The following is a 19,958-nucleotide window of genomic DNA, read 5'->3' as shown; positions in this document are numbered from 1 at the left end:
TGCCTTTCTAACCCTTGTTGAAGATTATGTCAAGTGGACAACTCGTTGTGTGCCAAGTGGACCCGGGCATCAGCTGCCTGATTGATAGAGCTCGTTTTTTGGGTGCCTGAGTTTGGATTACAAGTGGTGAATTCAGTTTTCTACTTGTTCATGTCACCATTCCCACACAAAGTGCCTTCTGGGGGTGCCTGTGGGGCACCCCGTACACAGCGTTGTTCCCGCTTTCCTGCACGTGCATCTGGGTGGAAGGACGCACGTGCATGGATGTGACTCCCTGATCAGCGTTCAGATCCATACCTCATGCTCGTTGCTATGTGTGCCTGCCAGCCAACTCCTTTCAAGCAGGCTTTTAGTGAAAAGGCAAAATAGTGCCACCTGTTTAACAAAACCTTTAACTTCCCTAATAAACTACTGATAATTTTAATTTTTTTTAAAGATAGTTTTCCTGTTTGCACCGTCTTGGAACACAGTGGAATCATGTGGTCCTGTAAGTGGCCCCAGCTCCATGACACATTATTACCTCATTGAACTTACTACCCTATTTCAAAAATCTACTGTGGAAATGTTCTGGAGGACTTCAATGTGCTGTGCATAGCTGCTGAGACGTAATGGCGCACTGTTCCCTCTAGACACAGTGAGGCCTTAGTGCCAGCCACACCCGGGTCCTGTGTCGCCTCATCCTGTGCGTTTCAGATGTGCACACTGCACCAGGTGGACAGGACCCCGACAGGCCTGGGGTCAATATTCATTTGGATTGTGCTTTTTAAAAGGGTCTCTCTCTGAACTTCCCTTCCTTCTCAAAAAAGCCAGGTCAGGTGTGTGGAGGGAAACCACGGATACTGTCTCACCAAGCTGCCTGACTGTGGGTTCCAACAGCTGCCACTTCACTCAGGATTTCCATTTGAAAGTTAGTTTCTATTCATTCTGCTCATTCCAGAATCAGGGTTCATGCCTCATAGTTTGTCTTTTGTTAGATTTTTGTTAAGGTTTATTATCCCAGGGATATGTTATTCTGTAGGACCTATGCCACAGATATTCTTCAGCTTTCAATAGGAATTTAACTTAGATATTTAGGAAAATGTTGAAAGTAAAGATTTTAGTTTCTACTGGTTAGGAAGAAAATGCGTTACCATTTTCTACCTTGACAATGTCAGCGTCCAGTCCACCCCCTCAGCCCTGCCATATGTAGAAAAGGCTGAGGCTGGTGTATGGCCTGGCACAGAGGCTCTCCCAGGTCCATCCAGGTAGATCCAAGGAAGGACTGAGGGCCATCGTCCCCTGACCTTCATGGCCCTGTGTCCTCCCCTTGGCTTGCTCCGCGGTGACAGCTCCTGAGGCTCTGCTTCCCCCGCACCTGACAGCCTTGCCCAGCCAGTGGTGGCCTCTGCACCCTTTCTCCCGCTTTCATTTCCTGGACTCAGGGATTTCTGCAGGTTTGGATCTCCTGCCTGAAAGAGCCCGGGCCTTCCCAAATTGCTATCCACAGGGTGCTGGGGGTCCCCTGGCACACACCAGCTCTGTTGGAAAGAGCAGCCCTGTGCTCAGAACGTATGATTCATTTTAAGGCATAAAGAAGAAATCCGCATTGTTTCAAGTGTACACAAGCAGCTGCTGTCGTTTGGCTATGAGCAGATGTTAGACCTCCAAAAGCTTTGCTGATCATTAAAATACTAACTGTTAGTGTTTTACCCCAGCCGTAGGTTCTGTTTACTGTAAATTTGATTTTAATGGTGCCTCTGTGCGGTTACTGAGAAGCGGTTTGCTTTCTACCTTCATACAAAAGTGTCTACAATGAAGACAAATGTCTGTTTCCTCTCATTTCCTTGGGAACAATATGAAGATACTATAATATAAAGGAAATAGAAACATGACTACAAAAGTGAATGTGAATTTTTTTTACAGGGTTTTTCCAGAAAACCAAAAAGGAAACAAGTTTAATCTGCCTTGTTAGCCTTTTCAAGTCAGCCTTGTTAGAGACCTGCCCTCCAGCAGGATTGGTTGGTCTTATTTGCGTAATTTTACCTTTTAAGGCATGTATAATGTATACAACTTTTGAAAAATAGGCCTTGTCTCCTGATACTGTTTATCTGCTTTGGGAGTTCATAGACTGTCAGAGGACATTTAGGGAAAGGTGCTTGGATTCCTGATTTTCTGATTCCATAAGAATGCCTGTTCCAGTTTGTTAGGTCTTTAAGTCAAACAGAGGCAGCCTTACAGTAAGCAGGGGCTGCTCTTTGTCTGGTAGAGTTCGAAGGTCTTCTGGAAGCCTCACTCCTGAGGGACTGACATTCCACAGCCCTTTTCCAAGCCTGGGTTCCACCCCCATGCTGAGCCTGAAGGGCACTATTACGTGTTCTCAGCCGTTGTCCCTCATGCTCACACGCATGTCGGGGCACAGGAGCAGAAGGCTTGCCCTGGAAGGAGAGGCAAGGGTGCCTCCATGAGGGACACCCCCTTCCCGTGGGCCAGGGCTCTGACCTCAACACCCGGAAGTGTGTGCAGAGTGAGAGACGCACCCTATGTTGATACCCGTACGGGTTCCCCTCCACCTCTCCTCCCCTTGCTCTGTTCCAAATAGGACTGAAGACTTGAGCACTTTCTGCTGGCACATCAACTGGCAGTTCTTAAGAAGTACTGTTCGTGGGTAAATGACTAGATCAGAGCCCTTCCCAGCCCGATTTTAAAGTGACATCTCATCACCCTCCATGAAACTCGATGACACTGTGTCTGTCACCTGAGTTCAATTTCCAAAGGGACATGGTTGTGCATCGCGATCTCTCGGTGCAGCTCACAGGCCTCTGCACAGCAGAGAAACAGTTAACCGCTGCCCTTCCTCTCCACCCCACAAAGCCTGTCAAGATAACCTTAAAGCATGCATTCTTATCTTACTGAGTGAGATTTGTGTGCATCACTTCCATTACTGTTAGATCTTCATGCATGAAAATGATAATCTATACCTAAGGGTCTGATATAATACAACATTTCTTAGGGTTTGTGACTTTAAAGGTAAAATATTGTCTTTTGTTCTTTGTCACTCTTCAGTGGCCATGGAAATATCTAGGCCCATGGAGACTATTCTTGGTAAAGTTAGAAACCTGCATGATTACGTATTTCCTACTTGAGATAAAATTTTGTCTTCGTTTTTTGTGAATATCTAGCATTCTTTTCAGGGGTTTTATATGATTATCTTCAGTTTTATATGATTAACTGCCAGTGTTAAGTGTTGCACCCGTGGCAATTAAGAAAAAGAGACTAAAACTTTTGGTACCTAAATTTCTGCCCTGGTTTATTGTAAATATTCCTTCACTAAAAATTGCATGGTATATCCAAAGAAATTGTGTATTTGAATGTATGTGAAAGAGTTTTCCGGAAATGGTGTGAACCTCAGTTAATTTTTACAGAAAAGCAATTTCCCCATCTCTTCTTATAAAACAGCGGCCTTCATGAAATGCAAGGCATGACAAAGACTTTACTGTCCTCCTTCAACATATTTGTATCTGTTTACATGTGGTATACAGCAGATCGTTACCAAAACTCCTCAGTTATTACGCTGTGATATGTTTAACTCATCCTTAGGCCAGCTCCTGTCAGCTGACCAAAACTAATCTGTGCTCTGAGATAAATCTCACTAGTTTAGCTACCATGTTTAACATGCATGTCAAAGGCTAAAAATAATTCTTAATCTTGTATTTCAAGTAACCTATTTGTTTCTGTTTTGTGTGTCAATTTTAGTAACACCAGCATGTGTTTCTAACCATTGAAAATAATGGGAGACATGAGGTACTGACCAACCTGTGTTCTTAAAAACTTTAAAAAAAAAAAAAAAGGAGAAATTGCCATTTGGTTCCTGGAGTATAAAACTAAGAGGTTCCTCTGTCCCATGCTATACCAGATTCATACTCTTTGATCCCAGCCAAGTCCCTAAACCACTTGGTTGGAGTTTTCCCTTCAGGAACTTGAGGAAGTTCACATTGTTTAGTGCAAGAAGTAGCTCAAAGGCAGGGAGTCCCCCGTACTATGTACCAGTGTTAACATGGAAAGCATCACTTCTTCAAACCCAGAGTCCAGTGGGGGCTGTAACAGGACGTCCTGCATAATGCCAGGGAATTATTATTGTCGATAAGATGAATAAATTATGGAGCAATTATTGATACCAGTTTGACTGGCTAAACTATTGGTGACTGCTATTGTAAGAATAATGTATTCCCTGCTTTGAAATTTCTAAAAGGTTATATTTCATTGAATTTTAATTTGTCATTTTTCCTGCTTTCACTTGAGAAACTTATAAGCTTTTGTGACATTAAAATATGGCTCTAATTTATTAGCATAATCTGTTAATATTGTTTCATTTTAATAGACATTAAGTATGATTTCTTAACATTCTTGTTAAAATTACATCTTAAAATTGAACCAAGAAAAATTATATGTGGCTTAAGAATTGCAATGTCCTGTGTGTCCCAAATTTTTATGAGAAAAGTATCATTTTTTTAATCGCATCGTATTCAAGGTGCTCTCATTATGACAGTGAACCAACCCAGCATTCTCAAGCTTCCTGGGCCTACCAAACTAGAAAATCTAAAGTGCATCCAGCGTCTGAGATGTAACCTAGCAATGTATCAACATTTAGTACCGTTTTCAGAGAAGCTTAGAAATTTAAAATAAATGCTGACTTGTAGCAACAAAGTGGTTTACATAGGATATTAGCACAGGCTTTTGTAGGCATTAGGCATTTCACCTCACGACATGTCTTTTTAATGCCATCTTTATCTGCTACGTGATGCATGAAATCTACTTTCGGTTTTAGAACTGCTAACAACCTTTGACCCCTTTAGTAGAGACACAATGTGACCTTTCTATTGTCATCAGCTTTCATTCTCCTGAAAATTCTATGAATTTTTATTACAAGTTTTTTTTAAACCAAGCTGAGGCTTCCACAAATTACTTGCCACAGATGAGATGAAGTTGTTGAAGTGGTGTTAGATAAGTTTTACAGCCAGCATGTGTGCGGCCGAGGAGCCCAAGCCTGTGTCCTACAATGTCATACACCAGTAACTGCTGAGCCTACTATTGGATAAATACATCATTTTATGGAACATTGATTGTTCTATAAACCCAATGGAGTATTATGCTCTATGATCAAACCATTTAGATTGTGTGTAGAGCACAGAAAATGCCATATTCAGGATGGTACTAAAAGTGCCATTTGTGTATTTTATGGATGTCATTACAGGGGAAACTTCTCTCTGTAGGCCCTGTTTACTGCAAAATTTTTTAGTCTGTAATGACATTTTTCATTCACAACGTATGCCTTCAAGAGAGGGGGCCCTTGTCTTATTTTTTTCATTCGGGTTTACTGCACAAATTCTGTGCATTTTAATTAAATGTAAGCTTAACAAAAGCGCAAGGTATTTATTCTGTGGAAAAAGTGATGACAGTAAGGAAGGAGCAGCACACACAGAGGAAGGAGTCAGGTACGCAGCCCCGTGCTGCTTCCCGGAAGCACACCAGCCAGCAGAACAGAGCCCTCAGCACAGTTTTGGGGAGCGGAGGCTGTGCGGCTTCACCCCTCCACCCCTGCGTAGTGGAGCTTGTGTTTTTCCACGCTGGAGATGTTGGCTTCGAGCACGCAGAAGGAGCTGCAGCTTCATAACGGCAACCCAGAGCAGCGAGCCGAACTCAAAATCCTCTCCCCAAAAGCAAATCCTCAGACACCCCAGTAACTACCTTTTTATTCCATCCAAGCTGTGAACTTTCAATGCGTTCGGCTCTGAGAAGGGAGTAAAATGTCTTTGTGCTCGCAAAAGCAAATGGGCAGAAAGTGAGGACTGTGTAGACGGGCGCGAGGCTGCATTTTAATGTCACTTGTGCCTTCTACGCAAAGCTGCTTATCGCCCTATTGGAAACAGACCCAAAAAATAATGATTTTAGGCACACTGGTTAGCTGCTGTTACTATACTGAAATCTGACACTGTCTTTTTTAAAGGTACCATAATACAAATACTACATGGAGCATCCATGCCCCATTAGGGCTTTGTGCGATTTTTGGAGACATAACAGTGACTAAGCAGTGAAGGATGCAACCTGTACCACGTACCTGTTTTCCAAACACCGTATCCATTTGGCCATTTGCATTTGGTGAGCTTTACGGTTCATATTTACCAGAAAGAGCTCAAAAATGGAGGTTGATGTGCCCAGTAAATTCCTGGTCATAGCCCAGTTGGAGTTGAAAGTTACAGAAGAGACTCACATTAGTTTAAATGACACTTGAACTTCTACATAGCTCAACATTAATTCATTATGGTTGAAATGGAAGAATCTTCAGTGGGTGAATCTTTTTCAATCTGATTGAGGCTGTTACATTTTATAGGTGCTATTTTTCAAAGCCGTACTGACAGCACTCGAAGTTATTAAATTGCTGAATCAAAAGATGGACCCGCGCTCGCATTTATGAACTGTGATGGACTCACTGGGCCTGTGCGTGCGCGGAGGTGAGGACGCTGATGTTGCTAGGCTTTGTCACACCCCACACTGACAGCAGTATTTACCCATTTAGTTTACATTAATGGTCTGGAAGTGGCTTAATCCACCTCTGGATTCAAATACATTCAGTAAGTAGTTCAGAATAGCATAATTATCAGTGCTGCAAGGGATTCAAAGGATAATTCTACACCCAAGAGATTTCCTGTCCAGTTACAGAGTAAAGAACAGAATTGCTCGGACTCGAGCGTGCACCATTTCTTCCTGAGACTACCGAGGAAGAGGATGTTTGTTCTTCCTTTCCCAGCTACAGTAGTTCCTCCTGTCTCTTAATGTACAGGCAGTATGTCCTCTTCTGTAATTAAAATCAATGGGGGAGGGGAATGACCGGAAGGCTGCCTTCTTTGTTTTTGTGTCCTTATTTCCCTTGTTTTCAAATTCTGAATTAGACTAAAAATGACATTAAAATTAGAGAATGAACAGAAACAAACAAATCAAGGTTGACATGTGAAGATGGCACTGGGTAGGAAAGTAGAGGTTGGGGAGAAATTGCAAGCATACCAGAGAAAGAATTTGGCAAGTACAGGAGGCAAAGATCTAGAGGTCCTAGCAGATGGCAGGCTGACTGGACCAGCCACACATGCCCAGCTTATGCTCAGGCGGAAAGGGAGCGCGAATACAGGAGCTGTGGGCGCCACCCTCTTGAGGCTTCTGACCTCTCTGAGGAGAGAATATAGGAGGATCAAAGTTTACCAGACAACGGTGAGACAGGCAGCGATGCAGCCCCCGCCCCGGGAGCTGCACGCCCACCCTCATCTCAGCTCAGCTTTCAAACTCTGATCTTCCCTAGGGCAAGGCATCAGGCGGGGATGGGTGCGGGTTCTTTCTGCAAAGTGGGAGGAGGGGGAAAGGCAGGTAGTCAGGAGCTCTGTCCGCAGGCACGTGCCCAAGCAGACCCTTTCCAAGGTTCTGCAGTGGCTCCCACAAAACTTACCACACGTGACCTTTGGAAAGTCTCCAGGCATTCACACAGCATGAGTACCACAGGTTGAATACCTGTAACTGCTACCACCAAGCCTCGGGAAGAGGAAGTCGTGTTCTGGAAGTGCCTGCTACCTGCAGCACACGGAGGGGCCAGCCAGCAGCCCCATTTAGTGCTACCCAGTTGTTCTCTGTCCTTGGTTGGGGGTAACCATGAAAAAACAGGATGCACTATAATTAGGGAATTTGTTCAGCTAGACTCATGAACATTTTGGCCCCTCTTCGGGAAGGGTGAGTTGACCTTGCAGACGCAGTGCTTTCCTCTGCCTGGTGCATGAGGGCGAGGCCAGGCCTGGCTCACCCCTGCGGCTCACTAGCCTGACTGCACCTGCTCATGCGAGGGTTCCATGGGTGCAGAGCGAGTACACAGGAGTATCTCCTGGTAGGGGAGCTAGTCCTGGCTGGCCCTGCAGTTCTTTTCTTGACCTAAAATTCCATCCCCTTTCTAAGATTCACACTTTACAGAGTTGCCTGAGAAAGAAGATATATTAATTAGTACTTAACAGTTAATTAATAGTTTCAAATCCAGGACCGTGTTCCTCCAGCCCGAGTGAGAGCTGGGGCATGTCCTCTTGGTAAACGTGATTTCACGGTTTCTGCTGAGCCTGCCTGAGACGCACCCACTGGAAGACAGGCCCTGTCTGGGTCTGTGCTCACAGTGAACTCGGTGTTGAAAGAAACGCTTTCTGACAGAACACCACCAACATGATAAGCAAAATGGTTGACTGTTTTTAAGAGATCCTGGCGATAAATAATCTCTTAACAATTCTTAATCCTTTCTTCCCTTTTGTTAAGGTTAAAAGATCCCGTTAAGAAACTGACCCCCTCAAGGAGAATAAAGCAGAATATCTCAAATATGTGGTTGCTGTTGAAATAGGGAAATGTTTGCTGTGGGCCACCTGTCGATCATTCTCTTATTCAGGAGGGGTGGAGTCGGTTAGAAACCAGTGGAAAATTGGGATTTAAAGAAGAAAGCAGGAAGTCTGTTTTAAGAGCCCATTTCTTTTATGTGAAATAAAGTTTACCATTTCCAGCCCTGTTTTATCCAGCAACAGGGAGCGGCAAGCATTGCCCTGAGTCGCCAATTGAGGAAGATGTGATGTGCGCCTGGCCGTGTGCCCTCGTGCAGCGCCTCCCGTCCCCACTGTCCTTGTACCATGCCCGAGTTTTCCTTGTACAGCGCAGATGGCAGCCGAAGCCCCTGGCCCGAGAGCTCTGAGATGGGCTCAGCACTCCTGCAGCAGCCCAGGCCTTTCAGAATCCTGCTGCCCACCTGAGCCCTGTGCCCTGCCCGCCTGCCCTGGGTATCCCGTCGACAAAGGGCAGACGGTGAAGGGCACAATATGGCCCCAGACCAGGGGATGTGCCCAGCTCCAGCTCTCCCCTCCTCTCGTCCCTGCTCGCCCCCTCTTTTCTCTCCTGGTCTCCCCTTATTGCCTCTGCCTGGGCACCAAGGGGCTTATGGTATCGTCTACACACAGTGTTTTCACTAAGGCATTTGGGGCTGGCACTTCAGATCAAAATTTCTTACCCTCCGTTACAGTGCTGTAGTTTTCCTGCTAAAAGCATTCAGCACGCTGCTCCTCTCTGCAGCCCGGAGCCCAGGTACCTTAGTGCAGGGTGGAGGAAGCCTTGGGCAACCTGCTCTGAGATGAGCAACCTGTTCTCCTGACAGCCCGAGCCTTCCACTGCCCCGAGGCCTTGAAGCACTGTGGGGACCCACGGCCTTCCTGCCTCTGCCTGGGCCTCGCTGCTTCTGTCTGGGACTTCTCCTCCCAGCCCGCAGGAGATGGCTTGAATCTTGTCCCGAAGACAGGGCTACAATTTGTTTCTTTTTTCCATCTTTCCCTGAATATTCTTTCCTGAATGTATGGCTTCTTTGTCTCTGTGCAGTACTTCTCACCTTACATTGTATCCAAGACATTGGGCAAACACATGTTTGTTGATGACTTGTTCCATTCCAGGCACTGTCCGGAAGATGGACAGAGGGGAGGAAGGCCAAGTCTGGCCCCGCGAAGCCCACCACCCAGTTCTGCAGTATAGACTCCCCTCTCAGCCCGAGTGGCCAGAACCCCTTGTCTGCGGGTGCCCATTACCCTGCAGAGCGCCCTGCATGCTGCCAGGACACAGCGACTCACATGACCGCACAGGCTGCCTGCCTGGGTTGAGCACCTGAAACGTCGATGTTCAATAAATATTTATTGCATTAAACTTTTACAGCTGTGTTTATTGATGACATTTTTAAAAATTTAATATGTGAGGCTTTCATTCTTTTTGCTGAATAAATAAATATACCATATATCATATTTGGTCATTAAAAAAAATTTTCCTTTGGGTTAGGAGATACTGCTGCTGGCTGTTTGCTGAACTTTACTTAGCACCCGTGACCGAATGCATTGTTACAAGAGAAATGATGGTGGTAGGGGGAGGTATCCAGCCTCCTTCCCTGGGCACTGGAGAGGCACTCACCCCTGCAAAGAGTTGTATTGGGCAGCTCACCCTGGGGAGGTGCACTCCCAGCATTAACTGTGTGTGCCCTTGAGCCCAGAGCCTGCCTGCAGATGCCCGTGGAGGCCTCTGGCCCCGCTGAAGCTTGCACTGTAGAGAGCTCTTCAGAGTTTGGAATAGGGGGTCATGGTGTCTCTGCTGAGAGCTTAGCGCTTCTACAGAAGAAAGGTCTTACTTGTACGCCTACGAGTCCTTTCTTCAGGCTCTAACTGGTCCCTGTCTCCCTTAGGCATTGTTTCCAAGTCCTACGAGTGCCGTCTGAAGGGACAAGGAGCCACCTTTGTGGAGACAGACAGCCCCTTCACCGCGGCAGCCCTGGCAGAAGAGCCCCTTGTCAAGGAGAAACCCCTCAGAAGCAGCAGGAGGCCGGCGCCGCCCCCCGAGCAGGTGCAGCAGGTCATCATCTTCCAGGGCTACGACGGGGAGTTTGCCCTGGACCCCTCTGTGGAGGAGACGGCCGCCGCCACGCTGCAGACGCTGGCCATGGCTGGCCAGGTGGCCCGGGTGGTACACATCACAGAGGACGGCCAGGTCATCGCCACGAGTCAGAGCGGGGCACACGTAGGCAGCGTGGTGCCCGGGCCCATCCTTCCCGAGCAGCTGGCTGATGGAGCCACCCAGGTGGTCGTCGTGGGAGGCTCCATGGAAGGCCACGGCATGGATGAGTCCCTCAGTCCAGGTGGCACTGTGATACAACAGGTGACCAAGCAGGAGATTTTAAACCTCTCGGAGGCTGGAGTCGCTCCCCCCGAGGCATCCTCAGCCCTGGATGCGTTGCTCTGTGCGGTCACTGAATTAGGGGAGGTGGAGGGCAGGGCTGGACCCGAGGAGCAAGGCAGGCCTGGCCCCAAAGACGTGCTGATCCAGCTGCCCGGCCAGGAGGTCTCCCATGTGGCTGCCGACCCTGAGACCCCCGAGATCCAGATGTTCCCACAGGCCCAGGAGAGCCCGGCTGCCGTGGAGGTGCTCACCCAGGTGGTGCATCCCTCAGCAGCCATGGCCTCTCAGGAGCGGGCACAGGCGGCCTTCAAGAAGATGGTCCAGGGCGTCCTCCAGTTTGCTGTGTGTGACACGACCGCGGCCGGCCAGTTGGTCAAGGACGGTGTCACCCAGGTGGTGGTGAGCGAGGAGGGTGCCGTCCACATGGTGGCCGGGGAGGGTGCCCAGATCATCATGCAGGAGGCGCAGGGCGAGCACATGGATCTGGTGGAGTCCGACGGGGAGATCTCGCAGATCATCGTGACGGAGGAGCTGGTCCAGGCCATGGTGCAGGAGTCCAGCGGCGGCTTCTCCGAGGGCGCCACGCACTACATCGTGACAGAGCTGCCCCCAGGGGTGCAGGACGAGCCGGGTCTGTACTCTCACACCGTGCTGGAGACTGCAGACTCGCAGGAACTCCTGCAGGCCGGAGCCACGCTGGGCACGGAGGCCGGGGCCCCAAGCAGGGCAGAGCAGCTGGCCAGCGTGGTCATCTACACCCAGGAGGGCTCCCCGGCCGCAGCAGCGATTCAGAGCCAAAGAGAAAGCAGCGAACTCCAGGAAGCGTGAGATGCGCAGCACCTTTACTCAGCACAGGGCAGGTTGGGCAGGTCCAGCTTCGGTGGGGGGCTGTGTTTCCTGAGCTTCATCTGAAACCTTCAAAACCGTGAGGACGAGGCTCCCATGAGCCCTGAGCGTGCACTTCCAGCGAGAGTCACACCGGCCACTAGCCAGGCGTCCACAGAGGGTACCGTGGGCAGGGCCTCGGGGAGCAGGCTGCCGGGTGCATGGGAGGGCCGGGCGCAGGCCGCACAGGGAGCCCTGGTCCACTGGGGCCCTTCAGCCAGTGGCCTCCGCCTTTGTCCTGGCCGTTGTGCTGAAGGGAAGCCAAGTGTTGGCGGTGGGTTTTTCTCTCACAGGTGTTTTCCGTTTCAGTTATCATGGAGGTCATGGCCGTGGGGAAAGTGGTGAAGATCCCCCTCGTGGCTTGGGGTGCGCCTGCTCGTGCAGTCAGCATGTAGCTGCCTTTACATTTCATTCTCTACTGGGCTAAAAATTGCAGCTACAAGTGTTACCGTCTCGAAGCAGTCTACTTCCATCATTTTTTTTTTAATTTTAGAATAACAGTGTCCCCAGACCAAAGGAAGCCTGCTAGCTCATTTCATGTATAAATTTCCCATCTGCAGACAGTTTAGGTGTATTCGTTGCTCTGGTCACGTTCTGCATAAAAGAAATCCTCTTAAGCCTATGGTTAAGAAAAGCCTTGAAGTTTATATTCAGTTAAAATATATGTTGGTGAAGATAGCCAGTGCTTCTAATTTTGACTTAGTTTCATACAATAAAGCCTATATGTGAAATGCGCACTCTGGAAGATATTGTTCGTATCAGTATTTTGCTTTTTATAACAAGGGTTTGTTCATATTGATACCATTTTTGCAGGATTTCTTCGTGATTTCTGTCCATTTGAAAATGCTGACATTAAACATTAACACATGGAGGCTGTGCCCTGTGGCCCTGCCGTGGCCGCCAGCATGGTCTGTGTTTCCTTGTGGATTCACTGCAACTGTCGGATGCGAGTTTCTGTCGCAATCATTTGTTTCCTGATACAATTGCTCTTATTCTTTTCCAAAACTGTAAAATAATCTCCTCCCTCAAATGCAAAGGTTGTTTTTGTTCTGTTTCTGTTTTCTTTGAAATAAAATTATAGCATTAAAAGATCATTATGGCATGTTATTTTCAGCAGCCAGTGGTGGGCAGCTGTGGCAACAGAGGGGCACCCCGGCGCTCGTGGCTGCTGGCTTCTCCCTCCTTCGTGGCCTCCAGACGCCGTGGAGCGCTGCCGCGCGTCCCCTGCAGCCCGATACTGTTTCTCAGCGTCTAGCAAATGGCCCAGATGCATTCTGGTGACAGTAACATACTCTATCATGGATAGCATCTAGAAATTGAGAAGAGCAGACATGAGAGGAAAGGAGAATGGTACCTTCTTTGTTTAAATACAAGCGCCGTTTAAAATCTTTTCCTGAGAGAGCATGGAGACCAGCTCACGCTTTGGCCAGTTCAGAAGCGGAACCGGCCTCTTCCTAGCACCCTTCTCACTGCTGAGCTCTGTCCACTCTAGGACCACCTCCCTTTAGACAGCCGCCCCTCCAAAAAAATGAGAACTGAAGGTAAAATTTCGAGGCTGACACTGAGATCCATAATTAGCTGAGTATGACTTCCTCATGTTTCTTAACAATGGCAGGGCTATTCAGGGCTTCTGAAACACTGTCTTCAGCAAACAGTGACAGGATCAAGGTGACCTTTACAAAGTGATGGCCCTCGCCAGGTTTCTCATACACGTTTAAAAAAAAAAAAAAAAAAAGTGGGGGGGATGTTTTTCAGTGGAAATATTTCTTCTTGATCACTCCTCCCGTTAGCGGTAGCCCACGGTCCTCAGCTCGGATGCTAATTCCTGACCGTGCGTAGTCCTGTATGGCTAACCTTTCTGCTGCAGTCCGGGGTGTTGACACTGACATGCTGCAGTTTACCGTCGGTGATTTATTTAGGGTAAATATGTCTCAGGTGGCATTTAATCCTTCATAAAACCAGTGTAGCCTGCAGTGTCAAACCAGCAATCACGTTGTATGCACAATGAAAAGAGCAGGCCTTTGCATAAAAAAAAATTGTACAGAAGGTGTTTCTAGGCTCAAAAGGATTTCGGAGGCTTCACTAAGCCATTGTATCCTGTAATTACCCATAGAGCTAGGTTAATGTTAACCTCTCTTTTCTCTCTCATTACACAACTATTGGAATGTAAGGGGGTTTAAGAAGCACATACACAAATGTGTGCCTCAGAATAATGAGGCATAGCAGGTTTTGTGAGCAAGGGACATTCATTGTGGCGTGGATTGTCTATAAAAAAGACAAGAAGCTTATAACTTTCCTTGTGATTTTTGCCAGAGTATATGACAGAACTTTAAAGTTTCTTTAAAAAAAAAAAAAAGGCAAATGAAATATTTACTTGGAGACTAATCCAGAAAGGCCACTTTGGTATTAAGCTGCAGCCAATTAGACGACGGAGCCTCAAGGACGTCTGGCATGCAAGGAAGACCAGACCGCCCAAGGCAGCAATGGAAATGGTTCATACCTCAGCTTCCATGGCGGAAGTCGAGCAGCGCTCTCTGTATATGCTGGACAGTAACAACGCAAGAGAGCGGTTTCCATACAAAGGAAGTTGTAGCCACGTGAGGTCACGTTCGTGAAATAGGCTCAAACATGCATCATTCTGGGATGCATGGGCCTACCAAGCAGTTGACGTGGAAGGAGCAGGGGAAGATGCTCTCCTAAAATATGTCCCATGCACCGCGGAATAAGCAGGCAAGCTCGTGTCACCTGATACGGAGATCCTTTTCGCTACATGGTTTGAAGAACCAGGTGAATGTGCCCAGATTCTGTCAGTGCAGCACTGGAAGCCCCACTGCCATTTACAAGGTTCTGTCAGGGCGGTGCTCGAAGCCCCACTGCCATTTAAAAGGTTCTGTCGGCAGCGCTGGAAGCCCCGCTGCCATTTATAAGCTCCGTTCAGAAATGGGACCCCGGAGTATCGCAGAAAAACCAGAGCTGGACAGTAGTTGGAAAGGTAAAACCCAGATTTTATTCAGGAAAATGGCAGGGGGGAAAAGACCTGGACACAGAACTGGGCTCGGTTCTGAATACAGTAGCAAGCGAAGGTTTACAGCCAAGAAGTGGGGGCAGGCACCGATGGATGGAAGATGACTGAAAGGTCGCACAGGGGAAGGGGATTCTGCCCAAACCCACAGGACTGGATTCTTGCTGAAGCCAGGCCAGGGCCATCAGATTCCACCTGAGGTGGAGGGGGCGTGATGGGCTGAGGAACCTGGTTAGATCTCAAGGGTGAGCAGACATGGAGGGTTAAGGTTAGGGTTCTCGCCAGGGTTTCTGGCTGAACCGATTTGGCAGGGTTCTTGCTGGAACTAGATTTTACAAGGAAGTGCACAGATGGGAAAGTTCGGCCAACCAAAGCTCATCAAAAGTCCTAGGAGTTGGACGGGGAGGAATCCTGGTCATCTCTACCCAAGTCCTGGTCGTCTCTACCCGATCCCCTCGTAGGGCACAGCGAGGCCTTCGCAGGACCAGGCAGCCCCTCCCACCTCCGCTATAAGAAGCAAGGGGCTGCTCCCCACGTGGCATTTGTGTCTCCGTCCTCCCAAACTTCTTTTTCCTGAACAAAAGATGAAATGATGGCATGAGGAAAGCATCCACGAACCAGCTTGGATTTCTAACCCAGGGCTGGTTCTAGTAAGAGAATTAGGGAACAAGAAAGGTCATTCACTTAGCAAACTAAAAAAGCTGTAAGTTTTCACTTCTTTTACTGTTTAATATTAGCCCGTAATTTAAGAAAGCACACAGCTCACTTAAGCAACCTCCTCCTGTTCCATCTTGTTGAAGAATACAATTCGTTTTCTACTCCTCTAGGGTGATATCATTTTACATGAAGAAAAAAGTTCTCTCGGATGGCAGTTATACGTTTCGGAAGCACCTTCTAATCAGGGATGGGTGATTCATTATTAGCTTCAGCAGGCGATCCATCTGACATGTAAGGGGAAAAAATTAGCAGCTGTCACGGCATGATGAGTTAATTTCCTGATGGGCCTGACACCGAAAAGCCATTTGGAGACATGGCGAAGGCTGACAAGAAAACCTGGCGCTGCTTTATAATTGGAGATAAAGAAAGGGCAGAGAAACAGGCCGCGGAGGGCCCCCAGGTCTGCAGGCTGGGGTGCGTCTGTGAGCTCTGCGTGGTCGTGGCCGTAGCCTGAGGCCATGGCCCTGGCTGGCTGTGTCCAGGTCCAGGGTGGTCGCTGCTGCTCCCTCTGGGATGGGAGTGGCCCGGGGCCTGGCATTCTCCCTGAGAGGCAGAGCATGCCTGCTGGCCTCCTTTCCATGGTCACCTTGGCGATTTTCATGACTGGAACTCAGGATTCCCATAGTGAGATGATTTTTCATCACCACGAGAAAGCAACCCATTAAATAAATACCGTGGAAACACAGGCAGGTGGGAGGGGTGGGCCTGGGGCAGCAGGCGAGATTCCGTCTGGCTTCCCTTGCCCCCCGCCTTCAGCTGCACCTCCACAGGGCATCCTTTGCAAACCCAACAAGATGAAAAAAAAAACACTTTGTAAGAAATATCCTGAAGATGGAAATGAGAGATCAGCATTACGAAGCCAGCTTTGAAATACCAGGCTGGACGTGCTGGTCTTCACTGGATGAAGGAGGTATCTGCTGAAGGCTTAGCATACGGGCCTCTAGAATCCGGGCCCCGTGTCTGGACCCTGAAACCCTCTGGTGAGAAAACAAAGGGACCCAGCCCATTACAGGCCAGGACACGTCGATGACTCTTGGCTTTCTTGGACTCTGGATCTGTAAAATCGACAAGGCAGAGGTGGGTCTTGAACCTCATGCTTGAGGAGTAAGCATGAGGGCAAGAACCTTCCACCCAAATGCCTGCACCCTGCGCGCAGGACACGACTGCTTTTCTGTCAGCTGGACTCAAAGGATGTCCCCCTAAAGAGCTCACCAGCCGGAGACAGAAGACAGCCGTGGTCACAAAGCCCATTACCAGAATTAAATAAATCCGTTCTAAATCTCCCAGGCAAAGAATCATTTACTTCCTCCATGGCCCTGCATTTTCAATACCTTTTAATAAATTCTTTTAAAATGACCTAATTTCAACATGGCTTTCAACTTCATAAAAAGACAATTTATAACCAGGATAAACATGAACCTAGGACCAGCCCTCAGTGGCAGTGCCATTTCAGTCCTCTCCAGGATCTCACGTTATGCTTCAAATAACTTTTCAAGTGGAAGAATAAAAACCCAACACAAAGTCAAGGTTTGTTTTTTAATTTCCAAATTGAGCTCTGGTTGGAGCCCGAGCTTTCCGAGGCTGATCTGGGCTCCTTGCCTGTCCCCCCGGCGTTGGGCCCTTCCTGTGCAGGAAGCCGTCGGGGAACCTCAGAAAGGAACCTCCCAGAGCAGGGCCACCTCTGTCCTCGCCTCCACGGCTCCACAGAGCCCCAGCACATCTGCAGAGCTATCAAGACTGATCTGTAAATAGAGCCATAACCCACGCACACATGCTTTCCCCAGGCTCGGCGCCCCTCTTTCACCTGTGCTCCTGCCGCAGTTGAAGGAGATAGAAGACATGTTGATATCAGAGTTGCAACGCACGGCCCATGAGAGAGCATGGTGCTCCTAACCTATGCCTGGAAACGACGCTGCAAGTGACTTTTCTGGTAAAAGGGTCGGGACTCGCAGTGATTGTCCAAGGCGCAGTCCCTCCCCCATATTCAGAGTGTCCTGGGAGACAGGCAGGGCTCTGGCCACGAGGCCACATGTGGCCCACCTCCCCTGATCCCCCTGCACGTCACAGGGCTCAGGTGCCTTTTCCTTTATCTCTAATTCCAGCTGTAAGCTCCCGCCCCTGCACGTAGCCTCTGCATGTTCATCTTCAGGCCCTGAGCTTCTAGTGCAGCTAGGCAGGCGCTCAGCAAATTACTTTAAATGGATGGATAAATACATGGATTGTCAATTCGTCATCAGGTTTTCCTGTTTGCTTACTCACCTTCCTTTCTGTGGGTTTAGTCATAATGTTCTCAAATAACAAAAGCCTTTGGCAGGAATTGAATCAGATGAATGCACCGTGAACATACGTCTTTTGGCCACACTGGTTCAGAGCACATCCCTCTACCTACTTCCACCTTTTTCCAGAACATTCCTTGATGAGCAGGGCCCTGAGACCAAACTTCATGGCAGACGCTGGATCTGAGTCACACTGTCTTGTCATGTGAGGTCAGGTGACTTGCAGCTTCCACCAACAGGAAGAGACGATGGAAGAGGATTTCATCTTCATCCGCAGTCGTCATCATCTGAAGGGAAGCCTGCAAGTTCATTCTGTTTCTAGTAACATTTGTCTTTGCTTATGTCCTGACTTCTTCCTCGCCCTGCAGACTTGGGCCGGTGCTGTTCATGGCACAGTTATTCCGTCCTCGACATGCTGTGCAAAGAAGGCTGGTGTTTGGGGCAGTCTTGAATAATGGGGACTTTCTCTTCTCTAGAGAGAGCTCTGACTATAGGCAGGAAATGTCTCACGGGAGCCTGGTGAGCAGGGGTGCAGAGGGCCCCGGGCCGCAGGGCCTGCTGTGCACGCAGCAGCATCTCGTGACAGGTCGTCTCCTGGTGCGCCCTGTGAAGAAGCGGGTCTGCCAGAAGCCAGAGAGGAGCACCGGAGGGGAAAGTAACACCCTGTCCATCTACTCCAGAAGGCATGCCCCTCGCCTCTCCACGCCTCTGCAACCGAGATGCAGCGAGAGTGTCTCAGATGTAACGAACACCATAAATCTGTGTGAAGCAAGTTCTGGGGGAAGGAGAAGTATGGGGTCTCCCTTGGAAAGGACAACAAACGTGCTACAGAATGGCGCCCAGCACTCCGAGGGGATCCCAGCAGGCTGTGGACAGTGCTGAATTTCCAGTTACTTCTTAAGGCCTAAAGAAGACGGCTCTGCATGCTCCTGGCCTCCGAGGCATTTGGAGTGGGGCAAAACACACGCTTTCTCAGTGAGAGGGACTCAAGAGGTCCCAGAGGTGCAATCCTAAAATGGACAGGCTGCTCTTGGAGAGAAGGCGCCCTCCAGGCCTGGAAGACTCTAGCAGAGGCTGGGGGGCTCGACAGAGACGCACAGTCTAGAAAGCCGTCTTCGCTGGGCCCCCCTGGCCTTGGGGCCTCCAGGGTGTTTTCTGCAGTTGTGGGGAGCGGATCTGCTGACTGGGTCCTGAGTTGAGAACCGTGACTTCATTCCAGGCCTTCGATTTTATGAATAAGAGCTGGCCTCGAACGGCTGTGATGTCAGAGGAGTCACCTGTGCATCCTGAGGCTAGCGGGTCCTCTACAGAGTGGAGGCTGAGAATAGACAGACCCTAGTATTAACACCAGCTCTAAGCCCTTCGATGATATGGACAAGTCTCAGCAAGCATCTGTGAATTGTTGAAGGAGAGTATCAGAAAGACAACACGGTCTGGATGTGGCAGTGATGGCAAAGTGTCCCGAAAGAAGCTGAAATCCATACAAGGTGGGCTTCTGAGAGGTGTGTGGCAAGTCTTAGTTACATTGAGGGCAGAACGTCTCCCAGGGCAGTGAGCGTGGACTGTAACCTGACTGAACACATTCAGGAACCTGGGGAGAGAACGCCAGAGCCCGCGGGTGGCCGTGGGTGGACAGGGGAAGGAAGGCTCAGAGAAGCAGCTGCAGATGCTCACAGCAGGGCTGTGCAGGCAGAGGCACATGGCCGAGGCCCCCACACTGCGTGGAGAGGCTCCCAGCAGCCCAGTCCTCTGCCCCGGGGGTCCTAAGCCAGGTGGCCTGGCCCCAGGGAACAAGTGGCCATGTCTGGAGACAGTCTGGGTTGCCACAACTAGATGTGTGGTGGGTGGAGGCCAGGGCACTGCTGAGCCCTACAGTGCTCAGGATGACACACACAGCCCCTGTGCACCAGAGCCCAGGGAGACCCGCCCCAGGTCCCTGTCCGCTATGTGCCCTCCTCTGGGCTCGCCGTGTCACCGGGTGCCTCCAGTAAGAACACGTGGCTCTGTTTCTAATGTAGAAATAAGCTGGCCTGCTGGCATTAGCTCCACTCCTCTGAGGGAAGGAGAGAACTAGGATTTGCTGCACATGAGGGTAACACGGCCCCGCCTGGGCGCACTAGCATGGCCAAGTGAGCCCCTGGATATGGGGAGGCCGGTGAGCCACACGCCGTCTCCCGGGGCCTTCAGGTCACACCCTCTGGTGGTGGGAGGCGGAGGCGACCCCTCTATGCCCGGGAGACGCCGGGGAGCTGGGATGCAGGACCAAGAGAGCCCACGCCGTGCCCCAGCCACGGCTGCTCATTTCCGCGTGT

General features: G+C 49.3%; 1 protein-coding gene across 2 annotated transcripts in view; it reads left to right on the top strand.

The window, feature by feature from the left end:
- Positions 1–19,649, top strand: part of ZNF407 (zinc finger protein 407) — a 464,509-nt gene extending 444,860 nt beyond the window's left edge. For both annotated transcript variants that reach the window (XM_026455189.2, XM_026455188.2), the window contains one exon: positions 10,256–19,649. In XM_026455189.2, the coding sequence (XP_026310974.1) occupies positions 10,256–11,574 (1,319 nt within the window). In that variant the 3' untranslated portion in view covers positions 11,575–19,649. The remainder of the gene's footprint in view (positions 1–10,255) is intronic.
- Positions 19,650–19,958: the final 309 nt, after the last annotated feature.

The sequence above is a fragment of the Piliocolobus tephrosceles genome, chromosome 18 (genome assembly GCF_002776525.5).
Source record: "Piliocolobus tephrosceles isolate RC106 chromosome 18, ASM277652v3, whole genome shotgun sequence".
NCBI classification, from domain to species: Eukaryota; Metazoa; Chordata; class Mammalia; order Primates; family Cercopithecidae; genus Piliocolobus; species Piliocolobus tephrosceles.
This window is presented reverse-complemented; position numbering and strand designations above follow the sequence as displayed.